Here is a 21,510-nt window from a genome sequence, read left to right as displayed (position 1 = left end):
AACGTAAATTCACCCGTTCCCTCTTATTTAAGAAAAGCTTCCGTCGTGTGAACTACTCCTCCCGCCTCCGCTTTATAAAACTTCCCTTCCTACAACAGCGTAGACCCTTTCTGGATCTATGCACATTTGTTAAACTTTCCTCGCGTCTGATGGACTGCTCCGCCGCTAACGACATCACCTGCCCTCCTCGCAGAACTCAAAGTCTACTTTCATTCCCCGATTCCTAGGCTTTGCCGAAATTACAACGCACAACAGCTTGGTCCTTTTATCTTCTCTCCTTTAAGTAGTTTTAAGCATAGGATAAGATTATTGGTTTCTCCTTCTCCTGTACTGTACTGTCAGAGCTTTTTTAATGACATCTCATACGCCACTATCTGGCTTTCTCTGATGTGAAATGAAGATACTACTCCACTCAAAAATATCTGCTACCAGGGGCAATTTGTCTCAGCATGATATGGTCACTGGCCATTTTACAAGAGCTGAAACTTAACCGGATATAAGAGTAATAATATTTGGAATCGTAGCGTTCATGTTCGAGTATGAGGAACCAAAATCGTTTCAACTGCCACGTTTCCATCCTAAAACCGATATAGCCTCCACTGCTCTATGATTATGGATTTGTTGTCTGGTCATAAATTGATAAGTGAAATATCTGTCTTAGCCACAAAAAAATTTTTACAAGCAAATTATGGCGCTATTTTATTCTTCTAATTATCTTGGACTTCTAAAAAGATCGTAATAAACATTTTGCAAATGATGGGTTTTCCCCATGTCATTGCCTACCCCACTATCCCGCTAACAACGATATGGTAGTGATTTAATGACGCAATCTCTGAGGCGGTGAAGTAACTTTCCCCGTTCACAAGTCTCCCCACCATTATTGCAGATGGTTTTTTTTTTCCATCATGTGCCTTGACCGAATAATAAAATCCAGTTGACATTTAGACTTTCTATAACGATCGCAAAGTTTCTCCTAGTCTTCATTGGGAATCTAAAAAAAAATCATTCCCTTATAATGCTCACCGAGGAGTCGAGATTCCACCTCCTCAGTTAAAAAACCCGTGCATGTTTAGTTTAAAATATCACAATGCTTGTGATAACACATTTGGATTCTACATGCACCTATCACCAAGCTGTGGATTAGCTGAAATCTCCCTTACTCCTCGTCACAGCATGTGATACAGCCATTCTGATAGCCTCTCGATACCGGATGCGGACATCTTGGATGAGGACGATTTTAAATGAGACGAGGACGAGATAAGGTTCGTCCTGAGAATCGGTGACAGTAGACCGTAGCCGCTTAAAACCAGATACTAGAAGGCTACCTTGATTTCTACCAGCTAATTTTCAGTATCACTATCAAGCGACCAGCAAACGCGAAAAGCTCAGATAAACGTCAGTTTAGCAAATCTGAAATAGTAGCAATTCGCTGCCCAATTAAGAGCCGAGTTTCTAGATATAATATCAATTAATGAACTTTAGCTGGTAAATGAAACATTAGACGAACTTCGGAGCTTAGGAAAGCAGAAAAAATACCAGTGGCTTCCGCCTAGCTTTCTTATAATGCACATGCTGCACATGCACTTAGAATGGAGGAGTTTATCAGTGTGGGCGTAGGGTGGGTTAGTAGCTCTTCTGCCACTAGTACTCCGGGATATAGTAGGCGGTCATATTACATAAGACAGGATCTTATATCCAGAGAAACGCAGATGATACCAATTCTTATAAAAAACTTCCGACAAACGTTCTCAAAGCTTGTTCAACGAACGAGCAACTAGTCCATCGACAGGGAACAGTGATCATCGTAGCCTACATGCGTAGCAAATTCCCTCCAAATATACTGTTAAAAACAAAGCTATTGCCCTTTATCATCGTCTCGGATCATTCTGAAGGGTGGGTACGTTTCAGCATTCCCCTCTCTCGTGATGCTAAGATTGCCAGCAAAATTATCAATAACCTACATACAACGGATTTACCATTAAGAACGCCCCTTTCTAAACTTTAATTAAAACGCAACGTTTAGATATTTTTCATAACTTTTTTTTTCATTTTGAAAAGATTTTAATACCATTAATTTTGGAACTCAACATCTTTCGTATGAGCACCGACAGGACCGAATACAGGGAACTCAATTTTCCATGAATTTCGGGCAAACATGTGGTGAAGGTTCAATGTTGTCATGAAGCTCGTCAAGTGTTGCTAGTTTGTTGGAGTAGACCATTTAACATTACCCCAAAAAAAGAAGTCTGGCGAACGTGGCGCCCAATTGACGGGGCCGTTTTTTTAAATAATCCTATTGCCGAACCTGCTCTTCAGTAATGTAATTCTTTCGCCGGCTGTGTGGCAAGTCGCGCTGAAACCACATGTAGCGCAAATCTATTCCAACGATTTTCTCGAAGAGAACCGTTTTCGGTGAGACTTCTTTTGTCTCTATTGATGACATGAAGATCTCGCTCATTAGTTGGGATAATGGATTTCCCATAACTACTCCCGAAGTGGTTTTGAAAAATATTCCTCTGAAAGTAAAATAATTTTCGTTCATACACAAGGCTGCCAATTTGACGTATTGCCAGCTTTCTTTTTTCATTCTATAGTAGCGCCAAACTGTAGGACCCATTCTTCGAATTTTGCCAGGACTTCTTTCACGGTGTGTTCGGAACCAACCACTTTGCAATGTTATCATGGAGGAATTAGAGGTTGCTATAATGTCCCACATCTCGTTGCCCTCCTTGTGGACCTTAGGTTGGCATCTAATTCATGGCAAGGAACGATTAGGCATGCGTAGGTACGAGGGATTGGACACAACCAGGCCGCATTCTTTTAATGTTTTCTCCACCCTTTTGATGGAAGCCGGCAAGATGTCGTTACGAAGTTCAAAATAGTTCCCTCCATTACCAGGTCTTCGTATTGTTACTTGTCCATAATTATTATGGAATTGCCTCTATCAGCCTTCAGATAATAGACAGGTTGTCCCTTGAGGGTCTTAACGATCAGAGCTTCCCTGTGGCTGTACGCGGCCTGTCTGTGCTTACTCGCTTCTAACACTTTAGCAATTTCGTATCTGATTTCCTCTCTCACATCTATATCTATATATGCTATAAATTTAATAGCTCCTTCGACATTAATCACTGTATTTTCCGCCCGAAAGTTTGGTTTTATGGCATAATTCCAACCTTTATTCAGCAGTTACATTTCTTTTTCTGTAAACATCGTTGGGAACTTGTTGATCGCGTAATTCAGGATTTCACTCCCAGTTGCTTTTTTGGATAGGCCATCGCTATCTGCTCTTGTTCGAATTAATTGTTTCAAGTTCTTGTAGCGATCGTTTCCGGGAAGATTTCGAGTTCGATATATTCAGGAGGCCCGCAACCACCCAACGAGTCATTTCTAGCAGCATAGAATGCTAAACATCCCCCTAACTAGATCGAGATATATCAAAGAACTTGCTTATATAAAAGACACCGCGAAAAAGAACGGGTACAGCACCGACATTATAGAACAGGAAACAATTGACGTCATTGCTAGGCATCAATGACAACAGTGAGATCGAGCATTACATAAACCTCGCTGTGGCCAAGGATCAGTAATGCGCTTAAAGAATTTAAAATAGAGGCTGTCCCAACAAGCAGATATGCCCAACTTAAAACTCGACTTATGAGCGTAAAGGACCCGAAATCCAAGGAGGAAGAAAATGGGATCTATAAGATCATATGTCCGGGGCAGACTAAGCGGTTGGTAAAAATACGATTCGTGGAACAGACCAAAGGGGAACTAGCGGCGAAAAACCCACTACCGCATGTGAAGTCTGCAGTCGCAAAACACATAGTAGATAGCGGCCATAAAATTTCCAGGTTGTTGAACACCCATATCGGCAACTGTTTATCTAGCTTATTCAAGGCAATTAATGTAAGTAATTAAGGAAGCATTACAATTTCAGAAAAAAATTAAAATTAATTAAATACTGCTTATCACGTTAATTGGTTTAATAGATTCGGGTATATCAGGCTATAGAGTTAAGTGAAATAAATTATTACAAAACCAGCATTGAAGAAGGACACATGTTGAAACACGTGTCTGCTATCCTTAAATAAAATCTATAGTTAAACTGGAAACTTTTCCTTTTAATAGTTTTACTTACTGTCAATATTAGATTTTATCACATTTACCTCAATGTTCTTCTTAAAGGTAAGTGATAATAGCAAGCAACAGAGGTTTAGGGTAATATTTTAAATTGCTCACATATTGGACTTTAAATTTTGCAATTTACATTGCTATTTGTTGTTTTGATTCACTTCTGCGAGTTAGACATGAATTATAATCTCCCAAAGATATTGTATATTGGCGACGATTTAAAGATATTTTTAAGTGAAAATGCGAGACGATATAGTTTGGTCATTCCGAATGTGTCCAATAGACGGAAAATTGATATCCGCCTTACTCGAGATACATTTTATCTCTCTAATTTGAATGCAGTAGCCCAGAAAAAATTATTAGCAATCTGTATTAAATGCGTTTACAATTCAATTCATCAGTTGAGGAAGATATTCCTAAATTCAATTACATCAAAAGAGAATAAATCACACGTTCTGATGGAATGTCTTATCACATCGGAAGTGATAATATTCCGATAAGATATTGCAACGTTAATTGAGCAGGTTGTCAACTATCTTTGGGACAAAGTGATGTTCCATTATTCTGAATGTAGTGTGAATCACAGTGAAATTTGATACTCGTAATTGTCGTAATGGAAAACAGTATTCAATGCATATTAGTTGTATTATTAGCAGCACTGGAAATCAGTCAATCTCAAAGTTGTCCAAAGTGTAGTTCTAGTGTCCCATGTGTGTCATCCTTAACCGAATGTCCAGATAAACAATACCTCGTTCAAAATGCTAACCTTTGCGACTGTTGTCCTGGATGTAAAGGAGGAGCAGGTGAGCTAATGAGAAAATTGAAAGGTACAGTTTGTTGGATTCATGAGAAACCATTTATGTATTTTTCGTAGAATTTGGATATTTCTGCAGTTCCTCCAGCTCCTGTGCTCCAGGACTTACATGCCAAAACGATAAGTGTGTTTTCGATAAAAGTAAGTTTTAAGTGTCAATCGATCATAAAAAATAAATAATAAAAATTGAAATATTGATTTCGCTTTATAGCAACATGTTCCTATACTTATCATCTGAAGCACCTTTCGGTATTACCAACATGTGAAGTTGATGGCACATTTGCTGCTGTTCAATGCAAGGGTGATAGAGTTATGGGGCGGTAAGTTTCTATTCAGAATGTGTTATTTTTCCCTTTGGTCACACCAGCTATCATGCAAAATATTCTTTTAAAACATGTAAAAAACATAAGCGATAAAAGAATGTTTATAAATATCAACGTTTATCAGAGCTTAAAATCGGAGAGTGATTAAAAAAGTCCTTAAAAAAGACAAATATTTTGGATAATTTTTCTCTATTTGCAACATATGTACATTTCTTTGGCACGGTACGGTAACCGCGATAGTGAAACGCCAGCTCCTTCATTCTCGTTGAATATACTCGATATTAAATTCGATGCGGCGCTGATATTTTATCTCTTAGGCTGCAGTAATTTGGCGGGAACGGAGCAAGCCTGACCAAGTATAACTCTGTTAATAATAATAGGACTTCCACCAAACTTTCCAGTATGATGCATCATATTAAAGCCTATATTTTTACGTATCTAGGATGAACTCAAGGGAGCTTCGCAGTAAGTTTTCAAAATATAATAATATACTAATATTAGCTTTATTTGAGCAGATATCGTGACGTGTGCAGACCATCATCATTTTTTTCAAATATATTGGTTTGGTGGTTTCTTTGTAAAAAATAGAAAATTAGACAATTAAGAAATGAGACTGATTCCATAAAACCCGTATATTTAAAAATTCAAATTCAAAGTAATCCCCTTGGGCAGCGCGTTTTCCACTCTTCATAACATTTCTGGAACGCTTCGACTGGGATGTCCGCAAGTACCCCCGTCACGGCCGCTTGGATGTCCGTAATTGAGTCAAACTGGTTTCCTTTGACCACCGACTTTGTTCTAGGCAACAAAAAAAATCATAGGGTGGTATATCGGGCGAATCAGGCGGCTGTTGCAACAAGGCGATCCCTTTAGAGGCTAAATACTGAGACACGCTGAGGGCGGTGTGGTACGGGGCGTTGTCGTGATGAAGGATCCAGTTACGAGCGATGTCTGGGCGCAACCTGTTGACTCGTTTTCGCGATCTTTCGAGTACTTGGGGGCGGGAAGGATGCCGGGGGAGGGGGAGGCGAAGGGAATTTGAAGGTTGCAGGTTTACCACAAGCGCGGCAATAAAATCAGTCTCATTACTTAATTGTCTTACCTCGTATCAAAATTAATGTCTGCTTCGAAAGGTCTTCCTCGAGATCTTCGGCTGTATTCGGTAAAAAAAAGAAAAATCACCATTTATGCTTTCATAAGCAGGTTTTAATTTAGTAAATTGCGAAATGAACGATTGAGGGATCAAAATATGCAAACTTAAAGTGAGAAAGGACCCATTTTCGGAAACTACCCAACACAAATTTTTGAAAAAAATGCAGTGCGTTGCGCTTATATGATACCTAGGCGTCAAAAAACATGTCCCTCTTCAGTTCATCCCAAGAATATCAAATTGCAGCAGCATAGAGAAGAGTATCACGAATAATACTGCAAAATTTCGAGGAAATTCGCCTATTATTAGGTTGTTGCATATGAAATGGTCGTTTTGGCAATCAAGTGAAGTTAATTGCGATTTGGGTGTATAAAACCACCACCAGTTGGCGCTGTTGGTGTTGAATATTGAAGTATAAATACTCCTCCATTTAATAAGGAGTCATTTCAGTTTTGACCATCGTTGGGATAACTGGGAATAGAAAGGAGAAAAAGGATGCAAAAGAGCCAAGAACGTATACTTTTTCTGTATAAGTTCAAACTCGGTCATAAAACAGCGGAGGCGACCAAAAACATTAACAGCGCATTTGGAGCTGATACGGTAAGCGAATGAAACACATGGTTCGAAAAATTCCGATCAGGGGACGTAAACCTTCAAAGGGGGCCACGTGGACATCCAGGACCATCGATTGACAAGGACGAGCTGCGTTTGCTAGTCGAATCCGACACACGTCAGTTTGTGAGAGACATTGCAGAGAAACTGGGCGTATACTATTCGACAGTTTTCCGGCACTTGCAACAACTTGAAAAGGTGAAAAACGACAAAATGGTTCTGTATGCCCTTTCGGAACAAAACATGGCGCTTCGAATTGAAATTTGCAGTTCTTTACTCTCCCGCAACAGAAGCGATCCCTTTTGGCACAGAATAGTGACATGTGATGAAAAGTGGATATTATACAATAATCGTCGCCAATCACCACAATGGCTAGATGCTGATGAGCCACCGAAGTATATGCCGAAACCGAGCCTCCATCCGCAGAAGATATTGGTGACTGTTTGGTGGTCTACAGCTGGAGTTATCCACTATTCATTTTTGGCACCTGGGGAAACGATAAATGTGCAGAAATACTGTGCCCAACTCGAGGAAATACACAAAAAATTGAGTACTCAACGGCCAAGATTGGTCAACAGAAATGGTGTGATACTCCTTCACGACAATGCACGACCTCATGCTTCCAGAATAACGGTTCAAAAGTTGAACGAATTGCAGTATGAGACTCTGTCTCATCCACCATATTCACCGGACCTTTCGTCAACCCACTACCACTTTTTTAAGTATTTGGATAATTTTTTGGCGGAATAACAATTGAGGAAAGGAGAGGTCATCAAAATTTCCATCAATGAGTTTATCAACCCCTGAAAATTGGACTTTTACTGGCATAAATGCTCTGGGAGAAGCGTTTTGAATCGACTGGCACCTAGTTTGATTAAATAAATAAATTTTTGTAAGCTTTACAGTAGTTTCAAATTTTAGTACAAAAACGGCCATTTCATTTACAACAACCTAATAGTTTCAATGGTATCATCATCAACGGCGCAACAACCGGGATCCGGTCTAGGCCTGCCTTAATAAGGAACTCCAGACATCCCGGTTTTGCGCCGAGGTCCACCAATTCGATATCCCTAAAAGCTGTCTGGCGCCCTGGCCTACGCCATCGCTCCATCTTAGGCAGGGTCTGCCTCGTCTTCATTTTCCACTATAGATATTGCCCTTATAGACTTTCCGGGTGGGATCATCCTCATCCATACGGATTAAGTGACCCGCCCACCGTAACCTATTGAACCGGATTTTATCCACAACGGTCATGATATCGCTCATAGATTTCATCGTTATGTAGGCTATGGAATCGTCCATCCTCATGTAGGGGGCTAAAAAATCTTCGAAGGATTGTTCTCTCGAAAGCGGCCAAGGGTTCGCAATTCTTCTTGCTAAGAACCCAAGTCTCCGAGGAATACATGAGGACTGGCAAGATCATTGTCTTGTACAGTAAGAGCTTTGACCCTATGGTGAGACGTTTCGAGCGGAACAGTTTTTGTAAGCTGATGCAATGTTATAGCAGTTTAAACTTACGGAACATGGAAATAAAATGCAGAGGTCATAATTAACGAGAATAATTGACATACAATTGGCTACTTTCCCCCAGTCCTTTTGTATCTGTTTTAGGTGAACTTTTTCGTACTCGTTAATAATATTGAATTTCTAGTGCGAAGCGTATCTATCTATTATCGATACAGCACCTTCCACAGCAAATTATTTGTGTAAATGGCTCTTGAAAAATAATGCACAATGGAATTTTTAACCATGTATAGGTGGAACTGTCAAGCACTCAATATTCCTCACACAAGGAAACAAAAAACCCTTCATACCTAAAACGTCCAGTTTCCGGTTTCCAAACTTGTAGCGGTTGATTCCACATGCTGCGTTCCTTTTTTGTACAAGGCCCGCCTTCACATGCCTACTATTTCGACTAGCTAAGTTTATTTACGTAATTGTGAATAACCGCAAAACCGTGACCTTCACCCATCTAGCTCGACTTAAATCTGTTTTATGGTCAAGCAAAGGTCAGAACAAACGGTAGCGAAACTGTCACAGAGCTTCACCAGACTTAGCGTCTCTTGTCCACAAGTCAACCCTTGCTTAACCCTAAACGAACCAGCAGCTGCAATTTGTGGTCATTAAACCCATAATGAATTTATGTAGTTAAGTGTCGTATGTTTACATTCCTTACATGATCTCACACGTCTAAGTACCACTGCACAAGAGTTCGTTGATTTTCAAGAAGGAGATTTCTGCTGATTAACCTAAGGAGAAGGCGTAATATATAATATTATACTCATATATAATATTATCCAAAATTACACTAGCTCCGGCGCTGCCCTATTAGTCAGAAAGGAGTATCGCTACCGCTAACAGGCATATATTAAGAAACTGCAACATGAATTAGAGGTTTGAAATAATAAGAACTTGTTGTTTCTTTTTCGTTGGTGTGAACGTTTATTCTTGCAAATGCCGATATTTCGGGAACCACTTGTTCCCTTCATCAGTGCTAACAAGTTATTATTATATTTCTTCATCAGTGCTAACTTGTTAGCAGCAACGAAAAAAAAAACAACAAGTTTTCATTATTTCAAATAATTAATCATTGGAAACACCGCATAATTTCACTCAGATGAATTAGAGATTATGGTAGATCTCCAGTTAGATCCGTTAGTAAGTCCATTCTTGACTATTTCCCGCTGTCAGAGGAAACCAGAAACTCTTTGTAGATGCGTTCACAGTTTAACACAAATTGTGCTGATAGAAATCGATGAAATGCAACACAATAAACTGTCGCAGGAAATTATGATACACCTAAAATTCACGAAGATTTCATTTATGAATATAAATATGAAGTAAATATGAAATGCTGAATAAAAAGCATCAACCTCCCGGGCTAAACCAACCCACAAGTAACAAAACTTCAGGTCCATCTAATTTGACTAGATGATCAATAAGGCAAGTATAGAGACGAATGCAAGCATATAACTCACCTTTCACTCAAAAAACAAGCCGGGAAACCGGAAGCTGAATGCTTCAAATATGAAAGGCTTTGTATATTTCTTATACAAACATATTTGAGTGGGCATTTGTACCTAGCTCGTAATGTTTAGGCATTTAGTTTGTCAGACAATTCATTTATGATACAAAGTCTTAGAAAGCGATAACTTTGCACAAAAGTGCCAACTTTAACTTATAACTGTTAGTAATAGTACGATTTCCACCAAACTTACTAGTATCATGCTCTATAGTATAGCCTATATTACTGCTACTGATGATTCCAAAATAAACTTAAGGGCGGCTCCCAGTCAATTTCTAAAAAACATATTTATAGTAAATATGGTAATATACTGTTACAAAGGAACTGCAGGGGGCAGAACATAGCTATTCTCACCGATAGCCAAGCAGCGATCAAGCCACTAGGTCCAACCAGGTGAACTCTAAACTGGTATGGAAATGCCTTGAGAGACTGAATACACTCGGCTCGTCCAACAAGGTCTGGATACTTTGGGTTCCAGGCCATGCTGGGTTCGAAGGCAACGAGGCAGCGGATGAAGCCAAGAACGGGAGCAGTTATACCTTTACACGGGCCAGAACCCTTCTGTGGAATCGGAAACGGTTTCATGGCTATGAATCTAAGAAACGAAGAGAAACGGTTGAGGAAACTATATTGGGCGGGCCTACCAGGGATGGAGCAGTCCAGGGTGCTTATTGGGGGATACGAACCCATGCGTACAAAGGTTTGCTTAAACCTCACCAAAAAGAACCTCCGAATCATAGTGGGAATTCTCACTGGTCACTGTCGGCTGAACTATCACCTAGGGAAGCTAGGGATATCTACGGACACTGCTTGCAGGTTTTGTGAGGAGGAGGACGAAACCTCTATGCACGTCCTGGGACAGTGTCCGGCACTTGTGCAAAGTAGGTCGATACATCTGGGAGAACACTTAATACCAGATGCAAAGCTGAAACATCTGGAAGTGGGGAACATACTAAAGTTCCTAACGGTTACAGGCCTGCTTGAGATACTATGATCAACAGGTACACTATAACCAGTAAAAGCGGCACAATAGTTTTTCAAGGACGCAGTGCGACTTTCCCTTAACAGAATAATATTAAATATACTGTTAATAACTTTATTTAGACAGATATCGATATGGAGAGTATTTTGAGGCCTAGATACTATCACCATATTTTTTTCATATTTTTCCGAAAAGGAGGAGTCCTAAAAGTAACTGCCCTTTTCGGACCCCCGCACTGCTCCCCTTTGCAATCAATGTCAAAACTAATACCAGCCTCAGGAAGTACTAATTTAGACCGTTCTTTTGATATCCTACACGACTATATTTGGTGAAAAAAACTTACACCCTTCTTCTGCATGTATAATAGAACTACTACTACTCATACAAAACCTTAAAAAAACAGCTTAAATCATATTTTGAAGTTTACATATGTGCAGTATTTGTAGAGATTTGAAGAAATGACTAAAATTTCGAAAAAAATCAGAATCAGAAAAATTGTGGAAAACGTTCTCTTCCATAACCTGAGTACTTTTTACTACTCTCTTGTATAGAATTAATTTATTATACATTATTTGAAAAGTAATCAATAGATAAATAGTTATTTTCTTGTGTAGATGCTTTTGCTACTCCGAAAGTGGTGAACGTATTTTCGGATGGGCATGGCGAAGGGATGCAGAGGATATGACCTGCACTTGCAGTCGAATGAAATACAAATTAATGAAAAGTGGTCAAATTGATAATACGATTCACTGTGACCAGAAAGGAAATTTTGAGCCTCTACAATGCAGTAATGGAGTTTGTTGGTGTGCTGATGCAAAAACTGGTGAAATTATTCACGGAACTCGAGCAGTGCCAGAATCTATGTGGACGTTTTTGCCTTGCTGTAAGTATATTCAATATTAGTTAAAATTTAGACGAATGTATTGATTTCGTTAGTTTGGCTAATATTTTGAGTCTATAGCCTTAATACTATGAACTGACAAACTTTTAAAGATGTGGAAGAAGCCGCGGCATTGTTCATAGATTTCGTCGTTGTATTGAAATTTCGCCTGTTAAGAACCCAAGTCACAGGGGAATACATGAGGACCGACAGGATCATTGACTTATTGAGTCCCTGTGATGAAAGTTTTCGAGCGAAACAGCTTTTATAAATTGAAATGGGCTCTGTTGGCTACCGATAACCATGCGCATATTTTGCCATCATAGCTGCATCGGTTTCCACAATAGATAGGAGAAATCATGAACGGTTTCACAGCTGTAATTTCCTATCTTTGTTGTTTCCAATTGGCAACTTTTTTTTCCAAAAATGAGAAGGAGAAATTTGAGGTCCGGTACGGATAACCGGCGAGAGTCGTCTGATTTGGTGACTGGGCCGGGCTCCCGAAATGAACAGCACGGCGTTGAAAACGCTAGTCGTAGCGCGGTTCGACTTGTAGACCACGCGACGACCAGGAGCATTGCTCCGCCTACTGCAGCTGTTTCGCTATAATCTGTAGTGACCGCTTCAGCAGGTTTGCGTAGGCAGCAGATGAAGTAGATTGAGGAAATGAACCTTTTCATCACCTATTCCTACTAAGAAATAACGGCGGGGGCGGGTACAACATTTTACCGCCACTTGTTGCACCAGAGATTCGTCGAGCGTTTCCCGCAATTCGCGCACGTGTAACGATTCACAGATCAGTACCGCTTTATAACTCGCAGCGACACAATCCTGATCAACATCAAAGAGCGTGTTCGACTCGAGTTCATCGCGAAACTGGTGACCAAGAGTCAATGGGGGCAGAGGCGGCGGCATCAACAACACCATGCTGCAATGCAGGCAACAGTTTTAATACTCGCCGAAGCACTCTTCTCCACCGTCCAGCTAAGGTTTCCACTGAGGTTCGGGACGAATTCCAAAGAGCGTGTATAGAATTCTCTAAAATGGATCCTTTGCATAGACCAAGTATTCCCAGGCTCTAAGAATCTCCAGCAACTCCGAGAATTCTATCTCAAATCAATGATGAGATTGCATCTCGATGAGCGGAGCTTTTTCAGATCTCTCAACGAATCCCAAAAGAATGTCCAAACAGTAAAGTTTTCGATAACGGAAGCGAAAGAATACTGGGGTGGACTTTGGAGGTTCCCCGCTCAGCATGTTACGTGGATCACCGGCATAGGCACCCGCCATTTCACAACGTCTGGAAGGAATTTTGCAGATGTTATCGAAGAGGAAGTTCGACGAGCCATAAACAGCGCGAAGAATTGAAGAGGTCCTGGTCTGGTTTGAATCCAAATAATAATAATAAGAAATAATGGTATAAGAAATTTACCAGCGTACACAGTCGGTTGGCACATAGCATAAATCAGGTCATTAGTCGGCCGGAAGAATTTTCAAATTTCTTCACTACGGGAATCACCTACTTTGTTACAAAAAAAAACACGGTGCAGGACCAAGCGGACACAACACCGATTACTTGTTTACCAACCCTCTACGAATTCATAAGATCCATAATAAGTGGAAGGGTCAATGCGCACCTCGAGACCAACAACATTCTGTCCGAGAAGCGGAAGGGCTGCTGAGTTGGGTAAAGGGGTTACAAACAGCAACTCATTATCGACTCGGTAGTTGTAGACAAGCAACTAGAGGCCAAAGAAATTTCTTTAGTTGCCATATCGATTAAGCCAAGGCTTTCGACAGCGTCCCGTACCTGACTAATCGATGTAAAACATCTGTATCGCATTCATCACAAACTAATAAAGTGCTTGGCAACAGTCATGAATGGATGGCATACCATCTTATCAATGCGTACATCTGAAGGTGCCAATATACTGAAGGGCATCTTCCCGACGAACTCGTTGAGTCCCCTTTAGTTTTACATAACCTTGAACCCCCTTTTATGGCTACTGAGTGATGTTAGACGGCATGGTTTTGCAATCAAATATGGCGTACGTTCTAAGTGTGAACTGACACACTTGTACTTAGATGACATCAATCTGTATGCTAGTACTGACGACCATCTTAGAAGTCTGTTGCGAATAGTGGAAATGTTTAGCTGTGATATTTGGATGGAATTTGGATTAGACAAGTGCCGAATCCAAGCCAATCGCAAAGGTCACCACAAGCCGCATGCAACTATGACCGAGACAGATTTCTACAAGAACCTAGGAATTCTGCAAGAAACCCATGCTCGAGTTGGTGATCTGAAGGATGCTTTACTGTCCGAATTCCTGCGACGTGTGAGGCTGGTGCTAAAATCGCATCTCTCGGAGAAGAATAAGAGAAGCGCATTGAATGTATTCGCTATCCCTTCACTGGCTTATGCATTCGGAATATTGGCATGGACGAAGACTGATCTGGAAAACGTTCAGCGGCGGATACGGACAGCTATGTCCAAATTCCGAACACATCATCCAAACTCTGCCGTGGAGCGGATGAACCTGCCTCGTGACATCGGAGGTAGGGGCGTGGTTGACGTCGCGGCACAACATCATTGCCAAGTCCACTCGCTGCGCGCTTATTTTTACAGCAAAGAGCAGGCGAGTCCTTTGCATGCGGCTGTCTGTAACGCAGACTGTGGACTGACTCCACTCAACTTGAAGGATCGATCTTTCAATCCTCTGAGTGGGGTGAAATAGGACCAAGAGCGGAGCGATGAATGGAAATCGAAGGCAACGCACGGTAAATATGTGAATTGTCTTTGGCAGCCATTCATCATTTTGCATTGGTCGAACAGATGGTTGTGTGCTGGAGAGCCCTTTGCTGAGACGGAAGGGTTCATGTGTACGATTCCAGGCGGCGTGGACGTCACCCGAGTTTATAAAAATCTCATCATGGAAGAACATGTGGAGAACGACCAGTGCAGAATGTGCAGTTCGGCGTTAGAACACGTTGGACCATCTCATTTCTGGCTGCACTGTTATGGCACCGGTGCAATATATCACCATGGATAATGCTGTATGTAAGGTGATCCATCAAAATCGTACATACAAGCATGGGCTAATCACGACAGCATGTCTGGTTTACCGAAATGAGCCGGAAGCAGTACTTGATAGTACTGATTATAGCATGTATTCGGACCAGCAAGCTCTAACTGATCGCTATATTCCACACAACAAGCCTGACGTACTATTAGTTGACAAGACGGGTCGCTCCGCGTATCTCATTGATGTTGCTATCCCCCATAATAGCAACATCGAACGGAAATACGTGGAAAAGAAGGTGAACTAAGAGCCACTGGCTCGGTATTGTACCTAAATCCCACCCGGCTTCCCATGAAGCACTGGGACTCTCACACAGTCTGGTTCAAAACATGCAGAAATATACCATGCTGCTTACGTGCTCGATATTGCGGGGAGTTCTCAACGGATTCTCCTATTGACCTACCACCGGCGACTACCACCTGCGCCCCTTGAATTTAAGTCAGTATGATCCGAGCCTAAATGCTTGGAACTTAGTGTTAGTATTAGGTAAAATCCGGCATCTGTGGAGATTGTGACAACTCGGAAATAATAATCGTTGACGCAACAATCCATATTGGATCAGGGCCTTGAAGTGTATTTGAGCACTTAATTCAAGACCGTGACGGTACACTGGAGGAGGCAAGGTGGTCAGCATTGCGCTCGCCCGAGATTATTACCCTGATTTGACTCGTTCCTTCACAGCTGAGTCGACTGGTATCCGACATCCAGTCACGATAGCAAATCCCTCTGCATCAGTGAGATTTGAACCGCGACCTTCCGCTACCACAGCCCAGCGCTCTAACCACTTGAGGCATGCGGACACAAATTAGATAATATCCGCTATATTTGAAGGCATTTCACTTAAGCTTTTCAAGAAACTCTCCGTTAAATTACATAATGTTAAAATTACAGAAGGACCCAGCTCACCGGAGCTCATACCCGGAAGTACTTTAATTTATTTTAATCATCACCAACATCTGCTTCTCATTCTTACAAAAATACTACTAAATTCCGTTTGACCATCCTGCGTATATCGTATTACCCAGAAGATTGCCGGCAGCAATAACAGAAGCCTACGTCGTAACTCTCATAGTAATTGGACGAAAACGAGAACAAGTGGATGTGACTTAAGATTGCAAGAAAACGAATCTTCTTGTGACACCTGAGGCCACTATTTACTCTAAATATAAACACAACTTGTTCAACACTGCAATTGTCTATCCTCGTACCAATTGGAGCATCTTTTTTTACATAACCGTCGTAAACATTTTAACACTGCAAACATATGTTGTCTCATATTCTTTTATGTTTATTTGATGCTTGTTATTTTCACGCGAGTAGTTTCTTCTAAAGTTTTTCTTATTATCATTCTCATTTCAGATGACATTGTAAAAATGGGTCTCACTTATCTGAGACAATGTGAAAGTGCAGCGTATGCACAGTATCTGATGCAGAAGACGCTCGCAATCCATGGCACCATACATGCAGAATTCAAGAAAATTATCTGTGATTATGATGGCGCTTATGGGATTTACACCGTTGCTGATGGAATGTGAGTAGAAGTAGAAGATATGCGAAATCAGTAGAATAATACATATTTCATGTATATTTTGAATCATTTTGTGGATTGATTTCGAGGAAGAAGCAAACACGAGCGCAGTCCCACTTACCGTGTCTCTGTTTTAATGCCAGCAGTATACGCACTTTATCGATTTTCTTCGTTGCAGAGTTGCTTGCCAGTGGAGAGATGGAACGAAGATTGGATCATTTCAAGGATCATCAAACACAATTTCAAAGGTTAATTGCAGTACGTGTCTTTTTTTGTCATAAATTTTTGATTTGTTTTATATTCGTTCAAGGATTATAATATCGTTTACTTATATAATACGTGCCCTCGCACCTTTTGTGATGCTTTGAATACAAATGTTATAAACCATATATCTACTCAGGGAGTCAGATTATAATTATCAAGGATAAAAGATACCTCCTAACTCATTTGACCAGGCTCTTTTGTTAAGATTTTATAGAAAACCAGACTCATTCCTCAAACAGACTCAAAAACACTATTATTCCATTCACTAATTGTCCGATTTTCTGTCTGTCTGTCTGTCATACACCTTTCGTTCGAAAATAGTGACAAACATGAAATTTGGTGGAGACGCACACTTAAATCAAAGACCTGAAAAATCTGAAAAAATATCATGAAGCCCGAGTATTTCATCTAGGCCTGAGAAGACTCCCCTTTCTGATATCTGCTCAAATAAAGTTAATAATTATATATTACTACATTTTGTAAATTTAGTGCAAAACTCCATAAGTCGTTACAAAGGTAATAGCTGAATTATTCAATAAAAATACCAGGAACGAACATTCGGAAATGTTGCAATTCCTTCTGTAGCAACTACCAACGCAAAAACAAGACCAAACTTAACTTAACTTAAATTGAGCCTGTTCCGACCAATATCCTCTTTGCACTGTCGTTTGAAAAAACCGTATGACTGGTGACTATCACTGCTATTTAAAAATACGAACTGTAGTCAATTCCTACTGACGAGGTCTAATTGAAAATGAAGAAGTAGTCTGGGGATGGATTAGGCATCACTGGACTTGTCAGTAAAAGTACTATGGAGTGGCGTAGGACAACTTACGAGAGGAAAAACTGGAATAGAGGCTTAACTTGCTCAGAAAATTCAAGCACATAATCAAGAGACAACAATGATGCTTTAAATTTTGAGCTCGTCCAACCACCATCTGTTTCTAATTCAGTTAGAATTAGTCAACGATAGTTTAATGATTGTCTCGTTTGCTCCTTTTTTCTTTCATGGAGAGTCCCAGGATGAATGACCTTCCTTTATTCTTTAAATGCTTTATATTTATTAATACGAAGAATTTAAAACTTTTCTGTTGTTAATTCACTTATTGAACAGGATAAGTTTCAATCCAACTTCAACATACTATCTCTGCGGTATTTTCAGAATAATTTGGCACTTAATGTAAGTGGTTGTCTCTTAAAAGGATCTCGGTGCAATGTTTGACACTAAGCTTCAATTAGCGACTCATTTGTACGGAAAAATGTGAAGCAGAAAAGAAAATTAAAAAGTATTAGATTACTCGTTCGTTCGTTATAAATCTTTTCGCAGTTAATTTATTCCAATGTCTTGTAAGCTGTGACTTAAAAATACACTCGAAGTCTTTCTTTGTCGTAAGAGGCGACTACTGAAACGTCATCACAACTTCGAATAGCGGCTAACCTCACGCCGAAGATCTTTGGCTATCGAAAATGGAATATGATTGGTTTCTGAAAAGTGCGCACGCCCTCCACAATGGTAGCGAGGGTCTCCAAAATCCTCGTTTCCTTCAACTCGATGGGAATTCCAACGATATAAGTTGGACATTCTGGACCTAAACGAAGTAAGATGGTGCGACTCTACAAAGTACTCTTGTGTCTCTCGCCTCATTAATGGTAATGCGCTTTTTTACTCTGGAAAGCCAAGTGATAGCAAATGCGAATCAGATGTCGGGTTGTTTCTGGGGCGATCTCCTCACCTGGAGGCCGGTTTCTAACAGATTTCTCAATGCAAGATTCCGATCCAGATTAAGGAGCATCGCATTTGTACAGGGCACCAACGAGGACTTCGAATGTAGTGGAGAAGAATGCTTTTTGCAACCAATTACACGCCGTTCAGGGGAAGATTTCTAAAGCTCACATTGTCGTCGTGATGGATGATCTGAATGCCAAAGCAGGCTCTGACAACACTTTTCTCCGACATGTGATAAAACAACACGTTCCAGGCGGTTCGTGGGTTTTGGTGACTTGCATCGCCTCGTCATTCGTGATATAAGGTCTAAACTGACTGACACCGTACGAATAATCAGATGGACAACTTTACGATCAGCAGTAGATTTAAAATTTGTTTCCTGGGGGTACGCAACAAGAGAGGCGCTGACATCGGCCTCGAAAAGGTTCACCATCTGATGGTCGCTTCCCTTCGCTTGCGTGTTGCGTCCACCGCTTCTTGCAGGGTTGGAGAGCTGTGACCACCCAAGTTCAACTTCAATATATGGTTCAGCTGTTGCTCCACAGTGGGAGAGCTATCCGATGGTCGGACGGTCGGTGTACTAACTGACCCGCCTGAAAATTTCGATTTGCATTGGGCTCCCATCAAAAATACCCTTTCTCGGGTCGCAAATCGTCAGCCACGTTCCGAAGAGGCGTCATAAAATCGGGTTGACTGCAGAATCGTGGAAGTGCATCGATTAACTGAAAAGGTTTAAGGCTCTATACCTTTCCCAGGGAGTGGAAGATGAAGACGATTGTTAAGATTCCAAAGAGCACCCGTTTTGAGGGTGACAATTTGAGGGGTATCAGGGTACTCCCTATCGTTGCAAAGACAATAGTTAAAATAATCGAAAGCTTGATCAACAATGAGCAGATTCGCTTGGAATCCTCCTCCTTTTGAAACCATGTGCGGAATTTAGATTTTCGTTTTATCTACTCTTCGTCGATTTCGAAAAAGCTTTCGACAGCGTAAACAGGGAGTGTATCTGGAGTGCTCGACACTGGAGGGACATTCCGGAAAAACTAAAACTTCTTATCAGACATATGATGGCGCACAATCTCACGTGCTTAACCGATATAAAATCTCAGAAGATTTTGAGGTCCAAAGCGAGATTCGCCACGATTGTATCCTGTCACCTATATTATTTTTTCTTTTTATTGGTGGCGTTCTACATGATGCTTTATCCACAGAACATGGAGTTCAATGGACAACGATATCTATCCTCAAACATCTCGTCTACGCTGATGACATCTGTTTGCTTTTTCAACGGATAATGGACCTGTGCCAAATGTTTTTGGATTTTAAGAGAGAGACAAACAGAGTCGTACTGAAGATAAACACCAACAAGACCAAGATTCTCAGCCTGACGAGTCATCGCATTCTCCCTATCTGTATTATTGAGCAAAGCATCGAAGGCATCGATCAATTTGTATATCTAGGAAGTGTGGTTTCTGCCGACTGTGGTACCGAACTAGATTTTGCCCGGCGCATTAACAGCGCTAGATCAATTTTCTGTGACCTGTCTAAAATCTGGAAATGCAGTTATCTCAACACCAAGATCAAGTTGAGTCTGCGCTAAGGTTCTTTCTGCGTTACTATTAGGAAATAGCACATGGAAAATGAGCTCCAGTGTTACCCGAAACTCCAAGCTTTCGTCAATATCTGTTTGCGTCGTATCATCGGAGTACACTGACCTGACACTAACTTAAACGAAAAATTTGGTCGGCGTACAGACTTCGCACTCGTACGTGATGTAACCGGTGTAAGTGGTAGTAGATAGGCCATCCACTAAGGATGGGCGACAATTGCATTGCGGGGTGCGCCATGCAGTGGAATCATTCTCCCAAGATGGCTGACAAGTTGGTCGCCTCAAGGGCACTTGGCGCAAAAGAGTAAAGGAGGAGTGCGACTATCTCGGGAAGTCGTGGGTGGAGCTGAACGATAGACATAGTTCATGCGCTGTACCCCACCAAGGGGTGAATGGCAACCACATATATATATAATTATTTGTGAATAAAAGTCCGTATAAAAGATAGAGAATGAGTTTCTGTTATCATGCGGTAATACGAATCTACGAAATTAGTGTATGGAATTCGTTCCAGCGTATAGAATTACTCAAAAGGGTTTCGATTACCGATTACAGGGTACGTAAAAGGAGCTCTCCCATATCACTGAATGAATCTTTTTTGCCGATTTCAAAGAGAATTGCAAGGACCTTTCTATCTGACCTTTTAGAAAATATTATAACGAAGAGAAGGCTGTGTCAGAAATCTACAAACGCTGAATTGCTATTACGACCGAAACAGCCGGGCCAAGTGTTGCCAAACTTTAATAGTTATCTTTTTAAATAATCGCAACATTATGTTTCCACATTAGAGAACATGAGTAAGTTTGTCGCGCTTTAGGCATTATATAAGATCTCAACACAATTTAAGTCAAACATTTCCGGCGTCATTACTCTGTGAATTTGTTTTTCATTTCCAGATTGTGCCCGGGATCAGAAAATTTTTGCTGAGGCTGGTTTAACACATACTCTAGCATGTAACGGGAACGGTAACTACGAAAGCATACAGGATATCAACGGACAGTTTTTCTGCGTGGATCGTGATGGATTCGCAGTTAGTGTACCCATTGAAACAGATCACGCACCCGATTGTGAAAAATACATATATTATGAAATAGCAGCGCCACCAGATAATGACTCCGAGGACTATAAATCACCAGAAATAAAAGATGGTGCATACATGTATCCTGATTATTTCGGCGGAGACCATCTTTATTACTAAGAATTGATGAATTGGTGATAAAAGCTTTGCTTGGAATAAAGCAAAATTATACTCCGTAATCTTTGTTAAATAAGTTACAAATTGTAATTGCAAAATGAAATGAAAAATTGGATTTTCAGAAAATATTTAAATTTGTTTATATGTAAGCTGGAATTCATTTTATTTTCCCGTCTTTGAGTAGACAT

General features: G+C 40.6%; 2 protein-coding genes across 7 annotated transcripts in view; one reads left to right on the top strand and one right to left on the bottom strand.

The window, feature by feature from the left end:
* Positions 1 to 21,510, bottom strand: part of LOC119647725 — a 253,956-nt gene that overhangs the window by 114,199 nt on the left and 118,247 nt on the right. The window lies entirely within an intron of this gene.
* On the top strand, positions 4,653 to 21,403 carry LOC119647726. Its single transcript, XM_038048828.1, has 7 exons — positions 4,653 to 4,934; positions 5,006 to 5,086; positions 5,157 to 5,265; positions 11,652 to 11,920; positions 16,360 to 16,531; positions 16,707 to 16,786; positions 21,024 to 21,403. The coding sequence occupies exons 1-7, from the start codon at positions 4,745 to 4,747 to the stop codon at positions 21,323 to 21,325; spliced, it is 1,203 nt and encodes a 400-aa protein (XP_037904756.1). The 5' UTR covers positions 4,653 to 4,744; the 3' UTR covers positions 21,326 to 21,403.

Source organism: Hermetia illucens, chromosome 2 (assembly GCF_905115235.1).
Source record: "Hermetia illucens chromosome 2, iHerIll2.2.curated.20191125, whole genome shotgun sequence".
NCBI classification, from domain to species: Eukaryota; Metazoa; Arthropoda; class Insecta; order Diptera; family Stratiomyidae; genus Hermetia; species Hermetia illucens.
The sequence above is the reverse complement of the archived record's forward strand: the minus strand, read 5'-3'. Positions and strand labels throughout refer to the sequence as shown.